General features: G+C 35.6%; 1 protein-coding gene across 5 annotated transcripts in view; it reads right to left on the bottom strand.

Moving 5' to 3' along the window:
- Positions 1–24,333, bottom strand: part of LOC121729368 (innexin shaking-B) — a 73,375-nt gene that overhangs the window by 15,166 nt on the left and 33,876 nt on the right. For 2 of the 5 annotated variants that reach the window (XM_042117852.1, XM_042117850.1), the window contains exon 2: positions 18,964–19,658. In XM_042117852.1, the coding sequence (XP_041973786.1) occupies positions 18,964–19,335 (372 nt within the window). In that variant the 5' untranslated portion in view covers positions 19,336–19,658. Of the gene's footprint in view, positions 1–18,963; positions 20,092–24,333 lie in introns of those variants that run through there. The other 3 variants (XM_042117851.1, XM_042117847.1, XM_042117848.1) reach the window with 3 other exon arrangements.

Consider the following 24,333-nt stretch of genomic DNA (forward strand, 5'->3'; position numbering starts at 1 on the left):
TCAGTGGGATTGATGGACCTTGTAATTCCTTTTTAACAACCCTCACACCTCACTCTAGCTTGCGTGACCCCTGTACACCAAGCAAACATCTCAACATCTAAAGATATCGAGTGATATAGGCTCATTTAAGGAGGACTTGGTATTGTTGATTCCGCTGTCTTTGTAGTTTATTTCTATATGTATTCACATATTTTATACTTAAGTATGTGTACTGTGTGTATTTTTTTCTCCTGTTAATATTTTGTTTGTGCAATCAACTAAAACACATTTTTATGTGGGATTATTTTGATATAAAAATGCCTAGATTACGAAATAGATGATATCTAATTATGGTAAGACAGAAAACTAAGTATCAAGTTTGGCTTGGCTACAAAGTTGGTTATATCCGTAGGGGTTTAATTTGATTGTTACCGGGTGGCGGCTGCACAGCGTGCGTTGCAAATTGACTGCATTAAGATCACTCTCGTATTGTACTTACGTTATCTAAGAGATGTAGTAGAGCTGTGTACAGTTGATGGCATTTATTGTTTAGCATAATATAAAAGTTGTAACGATGAACAGAATCAGAATCACTGATAGTTTTTTCACGTTTGCACGCATATGACATGATATTCCATGTTTTGCGGCTTCAAATTATTTAAAACCACGCTAATGTGTCCACCCGAATATAAAGATGGTATTGTATTATTAGTTTTATAGTTAGAGCGACCACGTTGATAAGTTTTTGGCACAGAGAAAGAAAAAAATACAATGAAATAAAAACAACATTTTCCGGAAAACATTAGGTCTTAACTCTAATCTATAAGTATAGCAAAAACAATACAGATTTATTTACGAGCAGTATTGAGATTATAGTAAGTACGCAGAACACATGAAAGCAGTTTTGATATGCAGTAATACGTCAGATCGCGAGCAGGAAGCGATACGAGGGGTATTAGTGAATTGGGACGCCGCAGCCGCCACAGGTAATACCCTCTTGAACCCGACTGACTGTTGCATCATAAGATGCGCCGGCTTCGGCACGACTGGGCCAGCTCAAAATAACGTATACGATAAGGAAAGGTTTCTCGCGATATTCTTGCTAATGAAATTACATACAAACGTACGAAAATTGGGTAGAATCTGAATTGTTAAGCAGTCAAAATTTCTTGATTACGTTAGGTTAAAAGAAACTGTTGTTCCTCGCAGGTGTTATGAGCTGCGATGGTTACACTCGCATTGTATACCTTTTGTCAGGTATTTGGGTGATAAAAAATGCAAAAAAGGTTATCTTGTTTGTAGAATTATTAGGTAAAAAAGCTTTTGAAAAGTTCTATAGCATTACCAAACCTTTAGTAAATATAGTAAAAAATATAGACTTTTTTTAAAATATTAATAGATTAAATAAAAGTAATCAAGTTAATTCAGAAATTAAATATCTATCTCACTATGTTTTGTCTATGTTATCAGAAAAAGTTCGAGGCACTTCGCCTTTAATTTAAAAAAGAAAATGTATCTTTGTCTTTTTCTTTAACTAGACCACTTCTCCGCAGTCAGACTTTCAGATAAATTAGAACCCAAAAACCTCATTATCTAATCACTAATGTTATTAAAGTTGTTTATGTAACTTGTATCTGCATAATTGCTTGCTAGAGCATAACTTTGGCGTGCTTAAGAGACTTACATAATTTAAACATATTGCGACAGAAAAAATATTGACTGATAGATATCGCCAAAATGCAAATCTATGTAAATGCAGTTCCGACCTTGGTGATTAAAATACTAACGCTCGTTATCAAACATTTTGTATTATTTTCTTTAACATATTACGAGCGCCCGTGGCCTAGTGAATAGAACGATGATTCGTACTCCAGAGGTGCAGGTTCGATCCTAGGTAGTGACATATTATTACAGACTACGAATAATAAAAACTAAGGAACTCTGTCAAAAAATTTGTCCACGAGTCTTCAAAATGTGACCCGAATACTTGCATACTTTATGCATGTATTCGGTACACAATTTTGTGTAAAAATAGAAGTGACAATTAATGTCAACGGCTTTATTTTGTAGATAAATATGAGTGTTAGTGTTTCGTTGCTATTGCCATATTTTAGTGTGCGAAAAGGAACCAAATTCAAAACGGTTGAATGGGAGTTAGTACGTTTCCTTAGTTTTTAACTTTTTATTATTCGTAGATTACAGACCACGATTATAATAGGTTGAGTTTTGATTAAGTCCCAGGAAGAACATGCAAATGTTTATTGCAAAAATGTACAGTTCCAGCGCGACAAACGGTTACAGGCAACACTTCTTGCTCACTCACCGTGTGAAACTTTTACTCATCAAGTGAAAAAATTAAAAAATTTCCACCAAGGATCATTGTTTTGTTTAATATAGTACGGCGAGAGAGTAACGAACTGAACAAAGGGCCAGGAGGGGGCTAAGGGCCCTCACACACTGCCGCACCAGCGGTTTGCGAGCACGGCCAAGTACGACGTTTATAGGACGTTTTGTATTGACTAAATACTAAATAGTTACATGGACGCTTTACTCAATAGTTGTGTTACTAATATTTTATGGTATGAATTATAATAAACTTCTCTTCTTAATCTTTTTAACAGAATTTTAGGAAATAAGGAGGTTTTAAGTTCGGTTATGAATATGATTTTGGTTCGAATTGTAGTAAATTTCTAAAACCCTCGATTAATAACAATAATTTATAAGCAATAATGCTATGGACAGACAGATAGGTAGTACAATAACTTTTATATTTTTTGGCGCATTGCAAATTAAAACTAACGCCGGTGTGTCACTTGAGAATCTACTGTTGTATCATTTTGCATTTTGCCGAAATATGGCTGCTAAATGACAGGATCGATTTACACTTCTACTCACGGGCCAAAACACTTCAGGCCGTTAGTTGTATAAGCTTCAGTGTATAATCGTAAATTATAGTATTTCGGTGCTACCAGCTATTACTGCACTTACATCTAGATATATAGTACTTACATACAGCTAGATATAGCGCAGCAAGATTACGCCTACCGCCTCGGAATGCACTAGCACTAAGCTACGGCCGTACCAGCATATCCAGCTCTAATCTATTACACATTCTATGCTAGCAAGAAACATGATATTGCCTGAATATTGTTATTTATTATATATTGAATACAAAATAAAGATAATATAGTAGCTTGGTATTGAAAGAAATCACGTTTTTGAAAACAGATAATGCCTTCAACTTTACCGCGCAGCATTTCGGTTATCGCGCAGCGACCGTACATTTTTATCTATAAAGAAATTATACTTGTCTTTTCTCGAAACTTACGTCCGCGGTCAAAGATGTTCAATGGTCACTTAACTTCAAGTTAATTTAAAATCTGACAGAAAATATTACGGAGTTTATGTCATAATATTAATAAAATAAAAGTTAAGTAGTCTCTTTCTTTCCCTTAGTGGCCTTTAAGCGTGATGAGGCACCAGACATACTTTTGTATTAATTATAATATTAGTACATATATATTCAGTTGAGTTCACGCTTGTATTCGTGTTTTCTCTCCGTTTTTTTGCAAATTTAATGGCCAAGGAAATATCGGGTCCGCATTCGTTCGTCAAGTTTTATTGGCAGCCCTGACGTTTACGATAAACAAGTATATTTAGTACCGCATTCGCTGATCACCTTATGTACAGTCGCTAGATCCCGCAGCGTGCGAAATTTGAACCTTACTCTAGAAGTAATACAGCCATAATGTGCCTCCCTGCGTCTGTCATCGACTGTGCCAGTTAGTACTTAAAAGACTATAATTTTTAGGGTTATGTATGACTATATGACTTAAGGGGATAAAATTCTTTTCTCGAATTCGATGTGAATACCTATTTATAGTTTATTGACCTGGTGTGGACTATAAACCATTTTTACAGATTTTATCGTGGTTTATTTGTAGTATTGGGTCACGGTTGTATTTATACGTCGTGCAGTAATGTGCCTGTGTCAAATGTTAGCCCGATTCCCTATTGAACGTTATGTTAAAAATATCTAGTTCGTCACAAAGATTCGGATGTTAGATATGTGCTATTAGGGAAATTGATAGACAAAGGACGTGTACCTTTTGGTTGGGCTATGTTAAGCCAAACCGAAATTCGTGATTAATATTGACAAAACATAACGCAGCCAAATAACGTAGGTCTGCCTATGAATTTTACACTAGGATCTCATAATATACCGGGAGATCTGCTATAGGTTTCTGTATTTTAAACGGTTAGTTTAAAATCTACCCGTTACGGAAATACTTTAACTGTTTCTGCGTTTCTACGTCAGCGTTTCCTGAAAATAATTAAAAAGTCAGCCGTTCTAATTTTAACTGAACGTGTTTGTAGAAATGTCAATTCTGTCGAATGGCCCAGGTGGGAATTGGTAGATAATCGAGCGAAGGAAAGTAAAAAAAAATCATGGGTTATCTCATTTTAGTTAAGTTTAGTTGAAAATTCACATTTTTAACTGAACTAAATATTCCATCACAACACTTAAGGTGTGCAAAATCTTAGTAATCAACACCAAAATCTTCGTTTTGATGTTTATGAATATTTCATGAACTATCAGAGTATTTATTGATCTACCTGATGACGGATCTACGTAATAAGTAATAACTCAGATGGTATTTAAGTATAATAATAATAATCTAATATATAAAATCCTCGTGTCACAGACTCACAGTGTTTGTGCGCGAACTCCTCCAAAACGGCTCAACCGATTCTAATGAATTTTGTATGTATTATCACAGAATATATATTAGTTGTACGTCTGCCATTTATCAAAAAAAAATTTGTTAAAATACTCAATTAGTGGACACAACGCGTCGCCGGCGTATGCCGCCACCGCGCACGTCATATTAAGTTATTGTAAAAAAAATAACACCTTATTTTTTTGGTTAAATGGACTCTCCTAATGAGTAATGATATCTAAGTCCTAAAAAAATTTGGCCGGTAGGTAGCACCCTGTATATTAGTTCTATTCGCAACGATCTAAAATATTTCACACATTTAGACTTCGCTCGCAACACTAAAACAGGCCACTAATCTATTACCTATACAACCTGGATCGAGTGCTAAAAGACGGACTGCCCCGGAGGGATTTAATCTAATTTCATACACAATACATCGCATATAATATCGCCCGCCTGAAATTTGCCTTTGTTTGTACTCGGAGACATGTCGCGCAGATGCAAATATACTAGAGCAGTGTTTTTCAAACTTTGTTCTACTACTCTTCTAACATACCCCTGACTTGTTTTTTCAAGTTTATTTTCAATGTACAAAAATTTCACCTCTACGATTTTATTATAATTATGTATAGATATAGACTCATCTTGGCGGGGGCATTGCATTTTTAATCTTTATTGTTTTTTTTTACTAAAATAGTCCTTTTAACCTTTGGCTACTCCACTCCCCAGGGGGTTGCGACCCACAGTTTGAAAAATACTGTACTAGAGATATGGCCTGTGACTGCCACGTATAGTGCCCACTAGAACTCTACAATGTACATATTATTTAAAGACGTACTTTTTCTTTTGTAAATCAAGCTAGAGAGCAGTTATTATCTCGCTTAAACCCGTGAACGATTGAAGCGACTTGGCTAATTTTTGGGGCTAAAGTAGTCGTCTTATATATATATATATATAGTTCAGAAGGTGGAAAATCTTGAAAGAAAGAAAAAATTATATTATGACAGGGTTAACACAAGAACGTATAATAATAAAAAATATAAAATAACGGTATATTTAAATATTTATTTAAAACCAATTTACAGTAAGGCTATTCGAACACACCAATCAATCAATCAAAAACTAAAAGCGCGATTTCTCAGGGACGAGTCTAGAATGAAAAATAATTGTATATCTTTAGCAGAATCGAAGAAAGGTCGGTTTCCGGTAATTAATTGGTTTGATAGAGACGTCGGAATGCAAAGCAGATGCAGCACTCCGCGTTGCGACAAAACTTTTTACCGCGCTACGTCTACTTATCTAGTTACTAGACGAATTTTGTACGCAATTTGTTTATCTCACAGGAACCGTACGCTTTTACATGATTTTATTGTCTTATGTCATTTTCCGGTATCTTTATACCAATTGAAAAAATCGACCAAGTGCGAGTTGAATGATCCATGAAGGGTCCGCAGCAGCAATAAGGTTTATTTTTATGAAATTAAAAGGTTTTTGATTTATTTATATATTTCAGTTGATTTAATGAATGTTAAATAAAGGTTTACCATTTATGACGTATAAAAAAAACTACTTGCTAGATCTCCACTTTGGAAGAGTCTCTCTCGCAAACTATTCAGGTTAGAAAAAAATTAAATCAGAAAAAAAAAAATCAGAAACCTCAATATGATTTTTAAAGACCTATCCATAGATACCCACACGCATAGGTTAGGTTAGATGAAAACATATTTTTTTGTTTCAGTTGTACCTATGGGGACCCCTAAAATTTTAATAATTTTTCCTATTTTGTATCAAAATCAAGATTTTGTCTGAGAGTATGTCTTTAGTCTGAGACTACATCTACTTACCAAGTTTAAATAGTATAGCTCTTATAGTTTCGGAGAAAAGTGGCTACGGACGGACAGACAGACAGACATGACGAATCTATAAGGGTTCCGTTTTTACAGCAATTTTAGCGTGAAGAGTGTCTGCTTGTCTGCCTTTCTGTTCCACCCGGACAGGCAGTCACAATGTTCCATTTATAATATGGAAGAATAAGGCTTAGGCCATACGCGACCACGCGACTGCGAAGCGGGAGCGTCAATACAAAACACACATTTGACAAGTTGACAGTTTAAGCTTCTTTATACGTTGAGCCACTAATCACTGTGGATAATCATGATTGCGAAGCTGTTTATTACACACATAAATAAATTGACGTAGGAACCTAAGCAGACCCCTAGACGATCAATTTTATTGTGCTATATCACGCTTCAATTTTATTGAATAGTTTATTTGACAATAAGATTGAAAGGCGGGCGCGGTCAATATTAACCCTAGATGGTCAATGATATTGTACAATAATCTTATATCTTTAAACGAGCAATTCTTGTATATATAATATATATAATTGGAATCTCGGAATCGGCTCCAACGATTTTCATGAAATTTAGTATATAGGGGGTTTCGGGGGCGATAAATCGATCTAGCTAGGAATCATTGTTAGAAAATGTCATTTTATTCGTGTTTTATCGAATACCGAGCAAAGCTCGGTCAAATAGCTAGTTATACATGATATAGCGCAAAATTGACTGTCTAGGGGCATAGACGAATATCGTTACACGATGTAGCTATTTCGTATATTTCTATCATGGGCCAACGTAGACTGTAGCCGCTACATATTATTGTGAGATGTAAATCACGGCCGGAACAAATGAAAATGATGTTACAAGTCTGGTTTTCGGCTCCGCAATTGTGTTCTTGAAATAATTTTATTGCGGCGTTGTTTACGCCAAAATAAATTGTGTGCGCGCGCGCATCCCCGCTGACATCTTATCAAACAAACGTCTCGCCGTCAATATTTTTTTACTTTTTATTGCGCCGACCCAGTTTTCCAGTTTCATCATTTTTTGTTTAGGTAATTTGCTGCTGATTTAATATTTTCACGTGAACGCATTTTCGTTCAAAAGAAAATTTATTATTGAAGCAAATTCTGAAAATAAATTTTCCTATTTTGTATCAAAATCTTAATGCGATTTACACACTACAACTACTTACCAAGTTACAATAAATAACTTTCTGAATATGATGATTAGACGATAGGTGTTAAATCCTTTAGTTTAGGCTTCGGTCATATAAAAAAAATTAAACCATAGAAGAGATTTTTTCTACGGTAGAATAGATAAGAACATAGGATAAAAGAGAATATATAGTGATTACTGATTAGTGACACGCTGACGAAAATACGGTTTGTTGCTAAGTCTGTAAGTGTTTCTATTCTTTCGTATTTCTACGAGACCGATTGACTTACCGAACTCGTGTATAATAAGTATAACTAGAGATCGCCCAATGGTCGAAATTCGACCTTAGTTTCAACAACATCAGGACTACTACCTATATTTTGTAAAAATATTGACTTTATCATATTTTTTCAACTCTTGTCTTTGGGACTCAGCTGATCTTAGACTGGCCGTGTAAGCATTTTCTAATAGTATCTAAGATTCAATAAAAAAAAAACTATAATCCATTTTCAATTTGTCACCTAGTTGTCAACAGACTTCAACCATAAATAAAAGAGTATAATTCGTATGTATAAGTTTGTCACTAAAAAATCTGTAATTTTTCCTAGTGTGTGTGTTGTAGTGTGTGTTATGTTTTATTTGTTAAAAAAATGTATGATAAAAGCATAATTTCAAAATAATATTAGCTCGATGCACTCCTTCACCATATAAACTATAACTGTGCAAAATTTCATTCGCCTACGTTTCCCTATTTTTCGTCAAAAGGGATACAAAGTTTTTGGCTCACGTATTAATATATAGATATTTTAATCATTAACCTGCTGGGTGAGAATTTTTTATTTCTCTATTACCATAATAAATTTGGTAGCAAATCAATAGTGCCGTAACCTGTGCCTACTGATGATGATGAACGTATCAGCGAAGCTCGATCTCGCATTACACCGCTCATTAACCCATCAGGCTATAATATCAGCTCATTTGCCAGCCGGGCCCCGTCAGCTAATATGCCACGGAGAAAATATCTCATAAATTACGACATCTTAGGTATTCTTATTAGAATTTAGATTTTGTATAGTTTTTGAAGTAATTAGAGTTAAAGCTGTTATTAGGTAGGTCCTGTTTTTTATAATGTATTTTGTGTAACTTACAGTAATCTTGCTGTAAATCAAACTTTTAAAAATATAAGATGCAGTGTGACTTAGTTAAATGTTAATATTAATAATACAGTATTATACATATTTTAATAAACAAAAATATTGTATTCTTTTTAATATTACTGTTGTTTATGAGGTGGATAGATTAATAATCACATTTAAATTATAATAATTTATATTTAATAAATGCATTTTTATACATTTTAAAATTAGTCAAAACCAGTTTCAACAACGTTTCGTTCCGCTAGGACGTATTGTTGGATCAAACTATTTGTAAGCGTTAAGTCTCAGGTTAACATCGGAGCAGTTGTAATTAACAGTTTGGCTTACATATTTGACCGGATCTCATTATGTTCGTTAACATGTTTCTACTAAACATACTGTTCTTTTGTAACAAGTATAGGTTTGTAACACTTTTTCTATAAAACACATTCTGTCAAATGATAGAACTAAGACAACAAATTAATAGTTATGCACTCAGTAAGTATCTTTAGTAGTAAGAGTAGGTACTTACCTAAGTTAAAGTATTAAGAGTCAACGCACTTGACGTTACTCCTCTGACATTGCTTTCTATAGACCGTGACTTCGCTACTAGGTATCTTTTATAAAAGACTGGCTGCTTTCAAATACATCGAAAAATAATAAAATTGATGATCAGGTTAAAATCAAATCAACTAGTTTTAGATTCTTCGCTTTTCTCTCTGAATTTCAATAACCAAATAAACAAAGGCCAGAGTCATGTTGAAATGAAATAAATAAAAACGTTTTCGGTACTCGATATCCATTAGTTAAAATATAGAGCACGTTTCGACCCGCTTCAGAATAGACGAGCGTTAACAGACTAAAGTCAAAAATAAACTCCTAAAAATAGGCGCATAGTATTTGATTAATATAAAACAGATCCCCAATTACGAAGAATACTCGTCATTAGAGACCGAAGTTACATTGTTAATTCTCCCTCGGATCTCGAAAAAGTGCGCGATCCGAGGCCTACGGAGGACAGGGTTCCGTATTAAAAATTTTAGATTTACTTCAGGGCGAGAGTATTGGCCTTTGATTAACTTTTGAGGTAGTTTGGTACTTTAGTTTAAATTACGATTTATAGATTTTATAGATTAAAGGTAATTAATGAACCTAAATAATATTATGCTTTTAAAAAATGTGACACACCAGTATCAGTCTCTGGACCAAGATGCATTTAATAATATTATCATTAAATTTATCAAACTTAAATCCGATCAGCGGTTCCGTTATGTCCTACAAGTTTAGAGTGTATTATAGATCTTTTAAATACATCAAAGTTATTGTGTTAATGTATTTCACCAAACTAAATTACTATTTATTTCTTAATCGTAATATATTATATAATATTAAAAATCTGCTGCAGACATTTTGCCACGTTTTAGTCTATTAAGGACGAGGATGAGGACTCTCGATGGGAGAAAAATTAGCACTTTAAAGCTAAATATATCGTAGAGGGAACCTTAAATCTAAAAGGCACGAAATTCCCTTTAGAAGAGCTTCTTTTGTATTAGTTATTAAAATTAAATGAGTTCGTTCACTCCTCTCCTATAGAGTCTAGCCAGGTAGCTTTAAATCTTCTCAAAAGAGTTGAAAATAGTTTCAGTTGATAATTTAAATATTTCGAAGATATTATGTGGCTTAATTATTATTTTTTCCCGACAGCGCTTGAAAGAAGGTTATGCTTATCAAATTTATCAAATGCAAATGTTTGCATGATGGCATTGAGAAGGTATGTTTGGGTAAAATGGTTTAATTCTATAGCTTATTCGAACATAGGATATTCATCATCACTAGCGTTGAATTTTATAAGCTTTAAGCCCGTCACAGACTTAAGCTATAATATATATTAATATATTTATAGCTAGACATATTTTCTATACTAAATCCACATGCCACAGAAATATATATTATAGCTGAGTGTGTGGTCACGCGAAATTAGTATAGAAAATATATATTAATATGCCGTGCTATAAATATATTAATATATATTATAGCTAAGTCTGTGACGGGCTTTACACTGACTTGTAGCTAGATTTTATTACCCACTTCCAAAAAGGAGGAGGTTATACGTTCGGCTGTATGTATCTTTTTCTTTTTCATACTAAAATTTATTTTTAAAGTAGCGTTTGCCTGAAATAGTTTAGCGAAATGATATTAATGTTTAATAAGCAATGTAACAAACGAGAACTGAATGTTGGCCGGTGGCGACCGCGCGGCGCTAAGCGTCGTATTAAGATGCGACGCTACATTTCTCACAATCTTCATACAAATCTCGACTTAAGGTGTCATCTCTATCGTGCGACTGCGGATTGTTAATTTATATTTTTCGAGGTTTTGAATAAAAATAGTTTACTATGGATCTTTTTGGAAACTTTGGCACATGATACTGGGCCCGTACCACGAAACGGTTTTGAGACTCAAACAACCGTACGAGAATGCCGCATCCTACTCTAACAAACGTGAAACGACGTTGTTAGAGCAGGACGCGGCATTCTCTTCCGATTGTTTGAGTCTGAAAACGGCTTAGTAGTAGGCCTACAGCTGGTATCAACGTCGGTGATTCAGGTAGAGCTAGGCAGCCACGCATTCTTTGCTTGCGTTTTTGCGCTTTGACGACTTTACCCATTTTTATACTTCCGTAGATTTTTTGGTTGATAAAACTACTTTTAGGCTCTGCGCATACTGACTACAGATGATCGAGACGGGCGTCCAATTCTGGTGCGTCCTTAGGTTCGATTTAAAGAATAACCCAGACGAGCAAGGCAACATGAAAAGTGAATCATGGTACGAGAATTGAACCTCTAAAATTGACAATAATCACTTATAATACCACAAGAGCTTCAAAATTATCGGGTATTTTCCGATAGGTTCGTTGCAAACCTATCGGGAACCTTGAGGGAAATGCCAGATAATTTTGAAGCTCGTGTGGTATTCGGGGGATTATTTTTCCGTCCCAAATGTCGGCCAATAGAATTAGAATTTGTTTTTTATATATAGCAACTACCAGAGAAAATACCATGTAGGTTGTACTACGTGACGTCGAATGGTGCAATTCTATTGGTCGATATTTGGGTCGGAAAAATAATCGTAAACATTCTATCAAGAGTATTTTTTTAATACGGATAAGGGCGCGTTCAGATGAGCGCGTTTTCTGGGCGCGCGGTTTCAGCGTCCAGTGTTTTCTCAAACGTTACAGCAGAAAACTCGCACGTCTGTAAATTAAAAAATAAGTATGTCCGGTCGTCCGTCTATACGGGCCCTAATATAAGACTCTGGGACATTAGCCCAGTATTACCATATCTGGCCTTCCGCGGATATTTAACACGGAATTTACAGAGTGCTATACGACCTCATCGCTTTGCATAAAACAGCGTTTTAAAAGCGACACCGATATTAGCGATTGTGTACAAGTTATAAGCTTGACCTTTTTGCTCACTTTATTAAAATTTATCTTTGTATATTTTAAGCTGTATTAATTGTTGTGGTGGAAAAGTTACAAAAATAGTAGGGCTGATTTTTCAATCGTCAGATAAATTTTACCAATGGAATAAATTTGGCGTTTTGACAGATTTCTAATGGAAAAAATGTCAAAGTGTCATATTTAATCTTTAAGTTAAAGTTATCTGACGATTAAAAAATAGACCCTTAATGTTTTTTTTAACTTAACGTTTAATAAACGATAATAGAGACATTAGACATGTCAAATGCCTTGTTGTTAGGCGAGAAGCTAAAAAAATGGAGTACTGTTTGGGGCTCCTTTCATATTCTTTTTTTGTACTATCAGAGAAGTTAATTCCTACGTAGTTTGGTCGCGTTAAAACCCAATCGATAGATCACAATTAATGAATTAACATTGAATTCATATGTTCCGACCAAATGACGTGGGTCTGTTAACTGTCTAGGAATCAATTTCCTTGATGGTACATATTTTTTCTGGTAAAAAGACGTGGGACTGGTGCAGTATCCTAAGTTTTGAAATCGTTCAAAGTAGATATTAAATTTACTTTTCCTCTACTCATTTCCACGCCGGCGTATAAAAAACGGCCGAGGTGATTTTACTTTAAGACACCGGGTGCCATCGCAATTCTCATACAAACGTAATACCAAGATCATTTCCCATACGAGAATATTTATAAGCTAAATAATAACTCAAATATGGTAAATATTCTCATTTATGTAGGTTCAGTGTGTAACAAAAATAAGTGATAATACTTTACTACACGTAACGTAACTATACAGGGTGTAACCACCCTGGATAGTTACGTTTGTATGAGAATTGCGATGGCACCCGGACTCTTAAGTTAAGACTTAGATTAAGATCTAAGGATAAGTTATGACTTCGATGAAAATTCATCAAACCATCATAATATACATAGGAAAAGTTCTGTTACGCACTATAGGTATATCAAAACCAAACTATCCAGAAAGTAGAGCAGTTTAGGTGTAGACACTTTTTGGCCTGTGTAAAGATAGTTTTCCGCCTAACAGAACTGACTCAGCTAATTAAAGATAAGATAATTAGGTTAAATCGAAAGCTAGCACGTTCGTGTTACATTACAAATACAAACAGTAGCCTAACTTAGATGTGTTTTGAAAGCTAATTCGTGCAACACAAATACAAGTTTAGTGCACCCGACGTATTACAGAATTGTTCTGCGCTCTCTAGTTATCTGAAATCACTCTTATGAAGTCCAATTCTGGTGATCTAGTTCAAGATGATCTACTGTATTTTACTTATACTATGGTCCTGCGGTGACCCGGTTGCGCTATCTCCGAATTTACACATCGTACGCTACTGTAAATTATTCTGTAATGAAAACACTGTTAGATAAAAATTATAACACAAGAAATTATACAATAAATTAATATTTTATTTATAGTTTTAATCTGAATCGCAGTCTATAAATCTAGATTTTTCCCTCAATTTTTAGTAATAAAAAGCCTGTCTTTGTTTTACTCTATATCTGTATCCAATAGATATACAATATCTGCGGTGTCTACGATGTCTTCTTATATAAGATCCTATGTAGATTTTGTTAGTAAACAATTATCCCACCAAAAACATTGTCATATAAAAATGTTGCCAAGATGAGAACATAATAATAATATAGTTCGTCGTGTCAAAAAGTAGTGAGATCTCATGTAGAGCCAAGTTTCTAACCTTACGTACTCAGCCCTAAATCTAAAAACTTTAATTTGACACTAAAGGAGAATCTAAAAACTCTACACATTAGTTAAAATCGGTGGCCTGGCCATTTATCATTAGTTACGGTATATTATTATTATATTTAAGTTCAAAGCCCTGACGAATAACAAAATGGCCAAGCCACCGATTTTGACTAATCTGTAGAGTTTTTAGATTCTCTTCGGCTGATTCATTATATTATTATCAAATATTTTGCCGCGCTTTAGTGTAAAACTAAAGTTTTTAGATTTAGGGCTGAGTACGTAAGGTTAGAAACTTGGCTCTACATGATATCTCACTACTTTTTGACACGACGAACTATATTAATATTATTGTTCTCATCTTGGCAACATTTTTACATGAAAATGTTTTTGGTGGGATTTCATTTCTTTTTGTAAGCTGGTTTTTTGGTTCAAAAATACGACGAAATGTTTCGAGAAAAGGTACTTAGGTAGTGCCCTTGCGCGCTTCGCTTGGTTCATCTTGGCGGGGGCACTCCCGGTGCCCCCAGATATGTAGATTTTGTTAGTAAACAATTATTATTTTTATACTTATCCTGATATAAAAAAAAAAACAAAACACACAATCTTATATCTTTAAACGAGCAATTATATATTATAAGAATATAATTGGAATCTCGGAATCGGCAAAGCTCGATCAAATAGCTAGTATATTTTGATATAACTTTCTTTCTTTCTAGTGATCGCTTTTCAAATTTTCACACTTTTCATAGTAGTTACTTTATAGCTTTTCCAGGTGAAAAGTGGTCCAAAAACTAACTTTATTATGCAAAGTCTTTGTTTTATATTTTCCTGGAGATCCCGGTTGATAAATGATCCGGATTAACATAGATCGTTATAGCGGATCGTAAAGTTGTGTAACTATGGATACAGCAAGTAGCCTTGCGACACACCTGACGATTTCGGATGTAAACAGTTTACCTGCATAATATTATACAGGGTGCAATTAAACCTTCCTGCCAAATTTTTTCCAGGACTTAGGTATCAGGAGAGTCCATTTAACCCAAAAAAAATTGGGTGTTATTTTTTTTCAATGACATATTTTATCCCATTTAAAATCGTTGCAGAACGGTCACTCGAGGCTCGGGGGAATGAGAGGGGTGCGCGGGATGAGGCGCGCGCGCGGGAGCATATCACGCATCGTGTCCATTAATTGTAGTGTTTTTAGGATAACTTTTGGAATCTATTTCTCAACATTTTAGTACTGAGTGACTATAAAAGAAAAAATACGTGTATTTTTATTTTTAACAAGGATCAATACAACAAAATTTGGCAGGACGGTTTAATTGCACCCTGTATGAACTACTAAATGTTACATAATGTTACGACAAGAAGAAAGTTTTTGAAAACTAAGCCCTAGAGCATATTCTTACTAATTATATATGTGTTTTTTAATCATAAAATCCCTGTATAGGTATTTCATAATTATTACAATCTAGCCTAACTAAGACTAATAGGTAATTTTACGTTCACTTAATCTGCTAAGTAGAGTTCACTAAGATTGTGTCCATCAACACTTTCTTAAAGTCTCTTTATAGGAGAATACACATTATTGTTTGTGTTCGTTACTAATTATATAAATGTAAAAGTTTATCCGTCTGTCTGTAACCTCTTTACGCTTAAACCAGTTGCGATGATATTAGGTAGGTATAAGGAAGGAGCTAATTTTTTGTGGGTATTTTGATAAGACGAACAACATTTTTATTTGCGAAAAATATCGATAAAATTGTCGTTCGTCTTGTCAATATGAAGCTACTCACAAAAAAATTACCTTGATAGTAATAAAATAAATGTTCTAGGGAATCTGTACTAATATTTTAAGCCCCGGGAAAAGAAATCTCAGGATAGTTTTTCGCTCCTAAATGTACGGTCACCGTGCGATAAATAAATTTCTGCGCAACATCATCTATATATTAATACGTGAGAGAAAAACTTTGTAACCCTTTTTACGAAAAATGGGGAAACGTAGGTGCATGAAATTTCGCACAGTTATAGTTTATATGGTGAAGGAGTGCATCGAGCTAATATTATTTTAAATTTATGCTTTTATCATATATATTTTTAACAAATAAAACGTTACACACACTACGACACTACTACTAGGAAAATGACAGATTTTTGAGTGACAAGCCTATACATACGAATTATACTCTTTTATTTATGGTTGAAGTCTGTTGACAACAAGTTGACAAATTGAAAATGAATTATAGTTTTTTTTTTTATTGAATCTAAGATACTATTAGACAATGCTTACACGGCCAGTCTGAGATCAGCTGAGTCCCAGAGACAAGAGTTGAAAAAAAAACAATGATAAAGTCAATATTTTTTACAAAATATAGGTAGTAGTCCTAATGTCGTTGAAACTAAGGTCGAATTTCGACCATTGGGCGATCTCTAGTTCTATTAATTATAACTATTAGACCGATTATATTTGACCGAGCTTTGCTCGGTATTCGATAAAACACGAATAAAATGACATTTTCTTAAAATGATTCCTAGCTAGATCGATTTATCGCCCCCGAATGAAAAATGAAATTTAGTATATAGGGGATATACTAAATTTCATGAAAATCGTTGGAGCCGATTCCGAGATTCCAATTATATATACAAGAATTGCTCGCTTAAAGATATAATAAGATATTTTTGATATACTTTAAAATGGAAATTATAAAAACACTAGCTGTTTCGCGCGACTTCGTCCGCGTGGACTTTAGTTTATAGTTGTTCCCGTACATCGATTGAGTCGTTTACGCGCAAATCAGAAAAGTATATTGTGTGGGAACCGCACATTTTTCCGGGACAAAAAACATTGCTTGTCCCAGATTCAAATTAGTATATCTCCAATCTCCATGCCAAATTTCATCAAAATAGATTAAATAGTTTAGGCGAGAATCATAAAAGCCTATAGCCTTTCTCGATAAATAGGCTATCTAACACTGAAAGAATTTTTCAAATCGGACCAGTAGTTCCTGAGATTGGCGCGTTCAAATAAGCCCTTTCAAATAATTTCCCCCCGTTTTTTCCACACTTTCCTCTATGTCTTCGCTCCTATTAGTATTAGCGTGATAAAATATAGCCTATAGCCTACCTCGATAAATGGGATATCTAACACTGAAATAATTTTTCAACTAGGACCAGTAGTTCCTGAGATTAGCGCGTTCAAACAAACAAACAAACAAACTCTTCCCAATTATAATATTAGTATAGAATAGTTTAGAACTAAGCTACATTATTCAGTTTGGTTTCGTCTTCTGTTTAAAATATCGAAATATTTAAGTTCGGTCCCTATTAATAACCACGCATATACCTTTATTTTTTTAATGTGGAATGTGAAACTTTAGAAGGTATTTAGCAAACGACATTTGTTGGCAAACTCACGAGTATGGAGCTGGCCACGAGGCGTGTTCGACGGAAATGATTCCTACTCAACTATTCTGTGTGTCTCCAAACTTTCTTACCGATTAAAAAAAGTTTATGCAATACGAACTACTTTAAAATTGCAAAAAATTACAATATAATAGTTAAAATTTAGTCTTCATCTCTCTACAGGTTGTAACAAAACAAAGTGATAATACATTAGGGTGTGTATATGCCTCCTTCTTCAATTTAAAAACTTCCTCACTAGAAACCTTACGTCACTACATGATTACACAAATAAAGTTTAAGATCCCTAATTACTCTTTGATCGACGATAATAATTTTCGTTAAATAGATGTGTAACGTGCTTAAAATAACTGACAGCTCCGACGACTCACTCGGGGAAAATGTCCGGAAACGGATGTCTCAATATAATCGCGAATGTTTCCCAGTTCAACGACACAGGTAGACTCACAAGCTACTGAAATTATTTAAGATAATAGATGCATATTTTTGGAACAGGTTAGCCCCTAAAGCACAATAATTGGATTTATTCTACGTAAGCAATTGTTTATTAATCGGTTGGCTATTCATTTCATGTGTGTGCAGAAGATTTTCCAAATCATAAGTTATCTTTTTCGTCAATATAACAAATTAAATAGTTTTCGTGTCCCCTGTATTAAAGTGTCAGTCATTGCATCTGATTTTATAACTTGTATAGTGCTCCAAAAGTGATAATGAGCATAGAAATTTTCGCAATTTTTCGGCAACGGTCGTATTTTCCGAGCATCGGAAGACGTCGCTGCAAGCGCTGTTTTAAACTTAACTTTAAGAAAAACAGCGCTTTGTAGCGACGTAGAGGCGCCCGACGTTGCTTGGACGTTAAAATGGTAACGTGACTGACCACGTCGCGATGGCTTCCCGATGAGTTATAACCTACGAATAATAAAAACTATAATATTACGAGCTTTTGCCCGCGGCTTCGCTCGCATTAGGAAGTATTATATACAAACTTTCATCCCCTATTTTAACCCCTTGGGGGTAGAATTGATTAAAATCCTTTCTTAGCGGATGCCTACGTCATTACATCTACCTGCATGCCAAATTTCAGCCCGATCCGTCCAGTGGTTTGGGCTGTGCGTTGATAGATCACTATGTAAATTAGTCAGTCACCTTTGAGTTTTATATATATAGATTCGTACGTTATAAAGCACTTATTGACGGACCGGCGACAGCGGACAGCCACTGGCTATATGATATTTTCTTCTATTTCCTTTGAACAAGGTGCAAAATGCTAGTGCATTGTTTGGGGCTCTTACGTTTCATAGATTCGGGTGTTTTCGTGATTACGACAATTAGCGAAGATTTCCATGCGCATTATTAATTTGGGAGTACTGTACATCTTGAGAATAGATCAAATGCAGCGTTAAATTCATATAAATTAAGACATCGGTCCTATTTTTTATAAAGGACGAAATTAATAAATTAAGGCATGTACTGCAATGAGAACTTACAAGATAGACTCACCTGAAAGAATAGGCAAAAGCACACCCATTGGTAGTACTTGTATATCTTGCGGTCGCTCATGTCTTCCTTGCCCTTCTCGCGACTGTTGCCGATGCCGGGGTAGGGCACCTCCACGCCCACCTTCTTGTTGAAGAAGCTCTTGAGGGTGTACGTGGAGTGGATCCAGCAGTACGTGTTGAGCACGTCCTCCGGGATGTCCTTCGTGTGGATGCAGTCGATGGGGTTGCCCACGTACTGGCGCGTGGTCACGATCAGGCTGAACGAGATGAGCAGGATCACCGTGATCGAGTAGTGCAGCCGGAACACGGGCGAGTCGATGTGGACATAGTTCACTTTGATGAGATTCTTTAAACCGCGGAAAACGTCTAACATTTTAAACGCTCATCCCCCGATCCGTCGCTATCATCTTACACTAGCACCGTCACCGTTCGTTGTGGATAAGGCACGACAGTCGGCAGTGTGGTCACAGCCCCCTCGGCGTCCGCTGCTGCTGCGGCCCCGCGGCGGCATGTCTCCGGGGTGTCATGGTTCCCGCGCGCCCGCCATCGCGCCGCGCGCACCGCGCCTACCGCGCCCTGCAGCGCCTACCGCGCGCTCATCCCGGCCGGCGCGCTGTTGCGAGTTCACAATGGGGCCGTCAGATCGCGCGACACACGATAGGAAGATATACGACGCGATTGAACAGCGGATGTGATCTTCATCGGACGGAAAAATATATTTTAAAATTATTCCTCGAGTTCTAATATATTTTTCATTCTGATCTGACAGACCCCGCCGAAATTTATGAAAGTCGGTCTCGAAGCCGGAGCACCGTCTTCGCGAATCGCCCAATCGCAGAACGGATACAGAATGAATGATAACTATATCTCCGAGTGAAAAATTCTACACAATGTGCACCTATAAATTTGTTTTTCGCACAAAGGAGCTGGAATAAATTACGGAAACTATAGAAGTGTCAGCGGAATATGTATTCGTCCCGAAGTCGCCCCCGAAGACGCCTCAAAATACACGCGATTATTACGAGAATACCGAGTACAGTTAATTAGTCGCAGTAAACTAGTTAATGCTGAGTGAAGTTTGCCAAGAGTCTGGCACGCGGCGACAGCCTCCAGCGACCTCTGTCTTACGACTTCTCGGTATATCTGTGCACAAAAGTGCTTTGTGAGATGTGTTACAAGAATTAAGTTGATGATGATATTATGTCGTTACTCGTTATTAAATGTTATTGTTGTCATCGATTCCTAGGTTACTATAAGTAGTTCACGAAAGGCCGTTTGTTACTTCTATTTGTTGTTTAAATAATTAAATATGAAATCTCTTTATCAAAATAAAGATGGGTGTGGTAGCTGCACGAATAAATATAAAATTGTGCTGAGTGCTCCGCAGTTGCAAATCAAACTCTGCGCTATTAAGAAGTTATAAGTCGAGTCATATTATTATCGTTTTAATGATAATCACAGATAATCATCTCCGAATCCTATGATCATTCCGAATTACAATAACACCGGGCGTTAATCAAAATATTTCGTGAAAAATGTTTGGCAAACAGTCGAATAAATCCGAAATGTTTACGCTAATGTCAGATAGATCACGAAATTACGGCGGCGGGAAGACAAAAATCATAATCGGAGTTCAAACGGACGGACAGATCAAAAGTGACAGGACGTCATATTTCAGCCGTCAAATGTTTCTCTTTTGACAGGTGTAATCAGCCGGCTGGCTAGTGACAGCTGTCATGTTATGCGGCTCGTGTTTCTTTTTTACATTAGCGTAGCATGCTAGTTAAAGCTTCGGAAGTGGGGTAAAGTCGTAAAACTTGAGACAATCCAGAAACTGTAAACATTTAGCGAGAATATTCTGTCAGGGAACATGCAGATTATTATTTGTGATTTCCTCTATGTGTATTGCCAGATTTTTATGAACGTCCAAACAATTGAATACGCCTGCAACGACAAGTCAGTATTATTATACGGTGATATTATAGTACAGCGATTATTTCGAGTTAACTCTATTTAACTGAAATGCGCAGAGTGGTGCAGCTCAAAATTCAGTAGGTACTTACTTGAAATTAAATTTAAAGTCGATTTTTGTAATAAGTTGTATGATTTCATATGTAAAAAAAAAATATAACAAGAGTGGAAAGGTATCAAGTTTGTTAACAAGGTAGAGGTCCAGCAGATTAGGAGATTTCCACATCTTAAACCAATATTTAGAGTATAAATTACTAAAAATCCTTAGAGTAATAAACGTCCAAGCCTTTACTAGTGAAAATACCAGGAAAGTGTGGTCTGCTGGGAACGCGGCGAGTCGCGACCAGCCAGTATATTATATCGGTAAATGTCAAACTGAGATAAAATTTATTTTACGTCCGCTCTGCCTTAACGTTAAATAAAAAACAGCGAAATTTGTGACTTACGATGCGCGTCCGGTCGATGCTCAAATGAAGAAATAGTTCAGTTTTCAGTGCTCGGTTAGTGCTGGCAGTACTAAGCATGTGAAAAACAAATTAAACTCTTTTTTTCTAGTTAAAAGGGCAGTTAAGACTTAAGTTTCAGAAAAAAAAACTGACTGCTAAAATCAAAATAATAACAGATAGTCTCAATAATAACAGACATTTTCACTTCTTGAATAAAGCTTTGTGCCTGGATTCGCCGTTTGGGCTTTTATGAGTATTTTATAAGTAGTGGGTACTGTGTACCTTAACATCTACGGCAAACAATTTCGAATAATATTATTGTACCCATGATTTATTGACATTTATTGTTTTCAAACATTTTCAAACTTATAAGCTGCATTATACGCAAAATGCTGTCAAACATTCAATTTCTACATAACTTCTAAACTGGAATATTTTCTGCTATGAAAAAGTTGGCAATCGTGCTTTATATTAGCGAAGTCTATAGTTGAAATCTCCGAGATTGCCAGAAGGGCAACACCAAATTGCTCGGCTGATAATAGCGTCGAAGCCGGACAAAATTAATTTCATTCCTATTCTTAGCCACAAAAGAAGTTGAAAATAATTTAATAACAGAGCGGTGTAATATGCACCGCTGTAATTTATCCAGTGAAAAGGACAGCGTAATTTCGGGCCCACATTTTCTGTAAATATCCCAATAAATTCAGTTATGCTCTAAGGATGAGGGATCTAGGGCCGGTTGTAAAAATACTAGAGTTTTATTACGTTACAGGTTAAAGCCGAACATGTTTATTACGTGATGAATTAATGAATAAAAAACGGCCGGGATCATCGGGGCCCTGGAGAGGGTTAGTTAATAAGGTTTTTGTTAGCTTTGTTCTTTGATTTTGATAACCCATAAATTGTCCGGCCACAGAGGACATGCAGGGTAGTTGCAGACACTTTTCTGAGAGCTTGCGGTACTTTAGATTATTGTCATTGAAAAATTATCTTCTTTGAAATATATCAACACATTAAAAATACGCAAATTTAATGATTAAATAATATGGATAGCTTGATATGCAAGCATAATTTTAGGTTTTACAGAACAACAAAGCCGTTTTGTTCAGAGCTCTTCGTATACTTCGTGTGAGTAGTGTACACTTGGCCAAAATTTTATATTATGCAGTTCTATTATGGGTACATCTACATCCAAGACTGTATAATTTTATATTATACAGTCTTGGATGTGGATGTACCCATAATACCTAGGTATTATTAGTAGGCAAGGTAAACTCGTGCCTTGGATGTCGATGTACCCATAAGGGTACATCGACATCCAAGGCACGAGCCTTGGATACATCTCATCCATGACATGGGGAATGTGGTACAAAATAATTTAGCACAATTTCGGAGGACACATCAATCCAATCTTTGCTCAGTTCCAAGTCAGCAATAAATAACTAGTATTTAGTATAAACAGTCGTCGCTGTGATGACTTGGCACGGAGAGGGCGCGCTCATTCAGTAATCTTTATTATGTGGGTGTGATCTGACCGTTAATTGCATTATTGCTGGCCTAGACATTTATTTTTAATAAAAAAAATATCACATAATATATTTTTTAATATAGACAGTACTACGATTTTACGTTTTCAATGCAGATGTAATGCAGTTTCATTCCTTGTTTGATCAAGTATGTTTCCTATGAAACAGCAAAACAAACGGTTTTGTTTGGTTTGATATTTCATAAGAATACTAAATAGATACTTTTTCTAGTTTGATACATGATAGACTGAATCAAACAAGGAATGAAGGTGGATTAATGTAGCATTAAAATAGTAGAATTCAATGAAATGACAAGACTTAAAATTCATTTTGACATTTTATATAAGGTTTTGTGTCTTGATATGCCGTTTGTACTTTCGAGGAGGAACATTCGTTGTTAATTTTATTGTCATCCTGTGTCACATTTCTTAAAATGTCACCAGGCCACGTACAGCTCATAATAAAGTGGAGTAACCTTGTGCGGCAAGTTTTAGGCAACTCTCGGCGTGGGCTTAAGCCGTTGTACAGAGGGATTACGGATGCGGCTTATCGCTGTTCGGCAGTTATTAACAGTTTTAAAACGGCCGTATCTATACGTTTATAGCGACACCGATCATTGGCATGTATGAGAGTGATGAGACATTATTTTGGGGCTTCTTTGCAATCGACGGAAATATATATTTTTATAAGAGACTGTAAACAGTTCTGAATCAAAATAATATCTTTGATCTGAAGGTAAGGTCTAATAGTCGAATAGAGATATAATTTTCAAAGGGTGTAATGCTATTTTAGCAGCATTTTAATGCTGTCGTGTCTTCATGACAGATAGAACAACGATATCCACCATCCATACAACCGGTGGTAGGCAACGTAGTTTCTTCGTTCGACTTTCAAAAAGTGTATCATGATACCCATTTTGAATAAAAATATATTTCATTTCATATCGTGTTTTAGCAAAAGAGGCAGCATATTAGATATGTCCACACTATGCGCTTCCGTCTTCAATTTTCGTCATCTTCTTTCATTCAACTTTCGTTTTGGCTCATTTTTAATAACTAAGCGAAAGTTTTGGATACGATCAGAGGGCATGCGTCGCGGGCATGCCTCACGTTCGCTGTTAACTGCGCTATAACGCATGCCCTTGATGAACAGAAAAAGGCACAGTGTTAACAAAGCTAATACCTACATCATACTCTATATCTGGCGACCACAGTTTTGATTTAAAGGCGAGACCGCAATACACGACACGATAATTCACGTCACACTAAAGAACTGACGTTTTACAAAAGTGCACTATCTCCAAATCTTCACCTTAATATAGAAATAAAAAATTGAGTCAAAATGAGCAAAAAATTTGTGTGAACTTAAATTAACTTACATCCTTCAGGATAAAAATAAATGCTGATCGTTTTGTCGAAGAGAGTTAGG

Source organism: Aricia agestis, chromosome 8, assembly GCF_905147365.1.
Source record: "Aricia agestis chromosome 8, ilAriAges1.1, whole genome shotgun sequence".
NCBI classification, from domain to species: domain Eukaryota; kingdom Metazoa; phylum Arthropoda; class Insecta; order Lepidoptera; family Lycaenidae; genus Aricia; species Aricia agestis.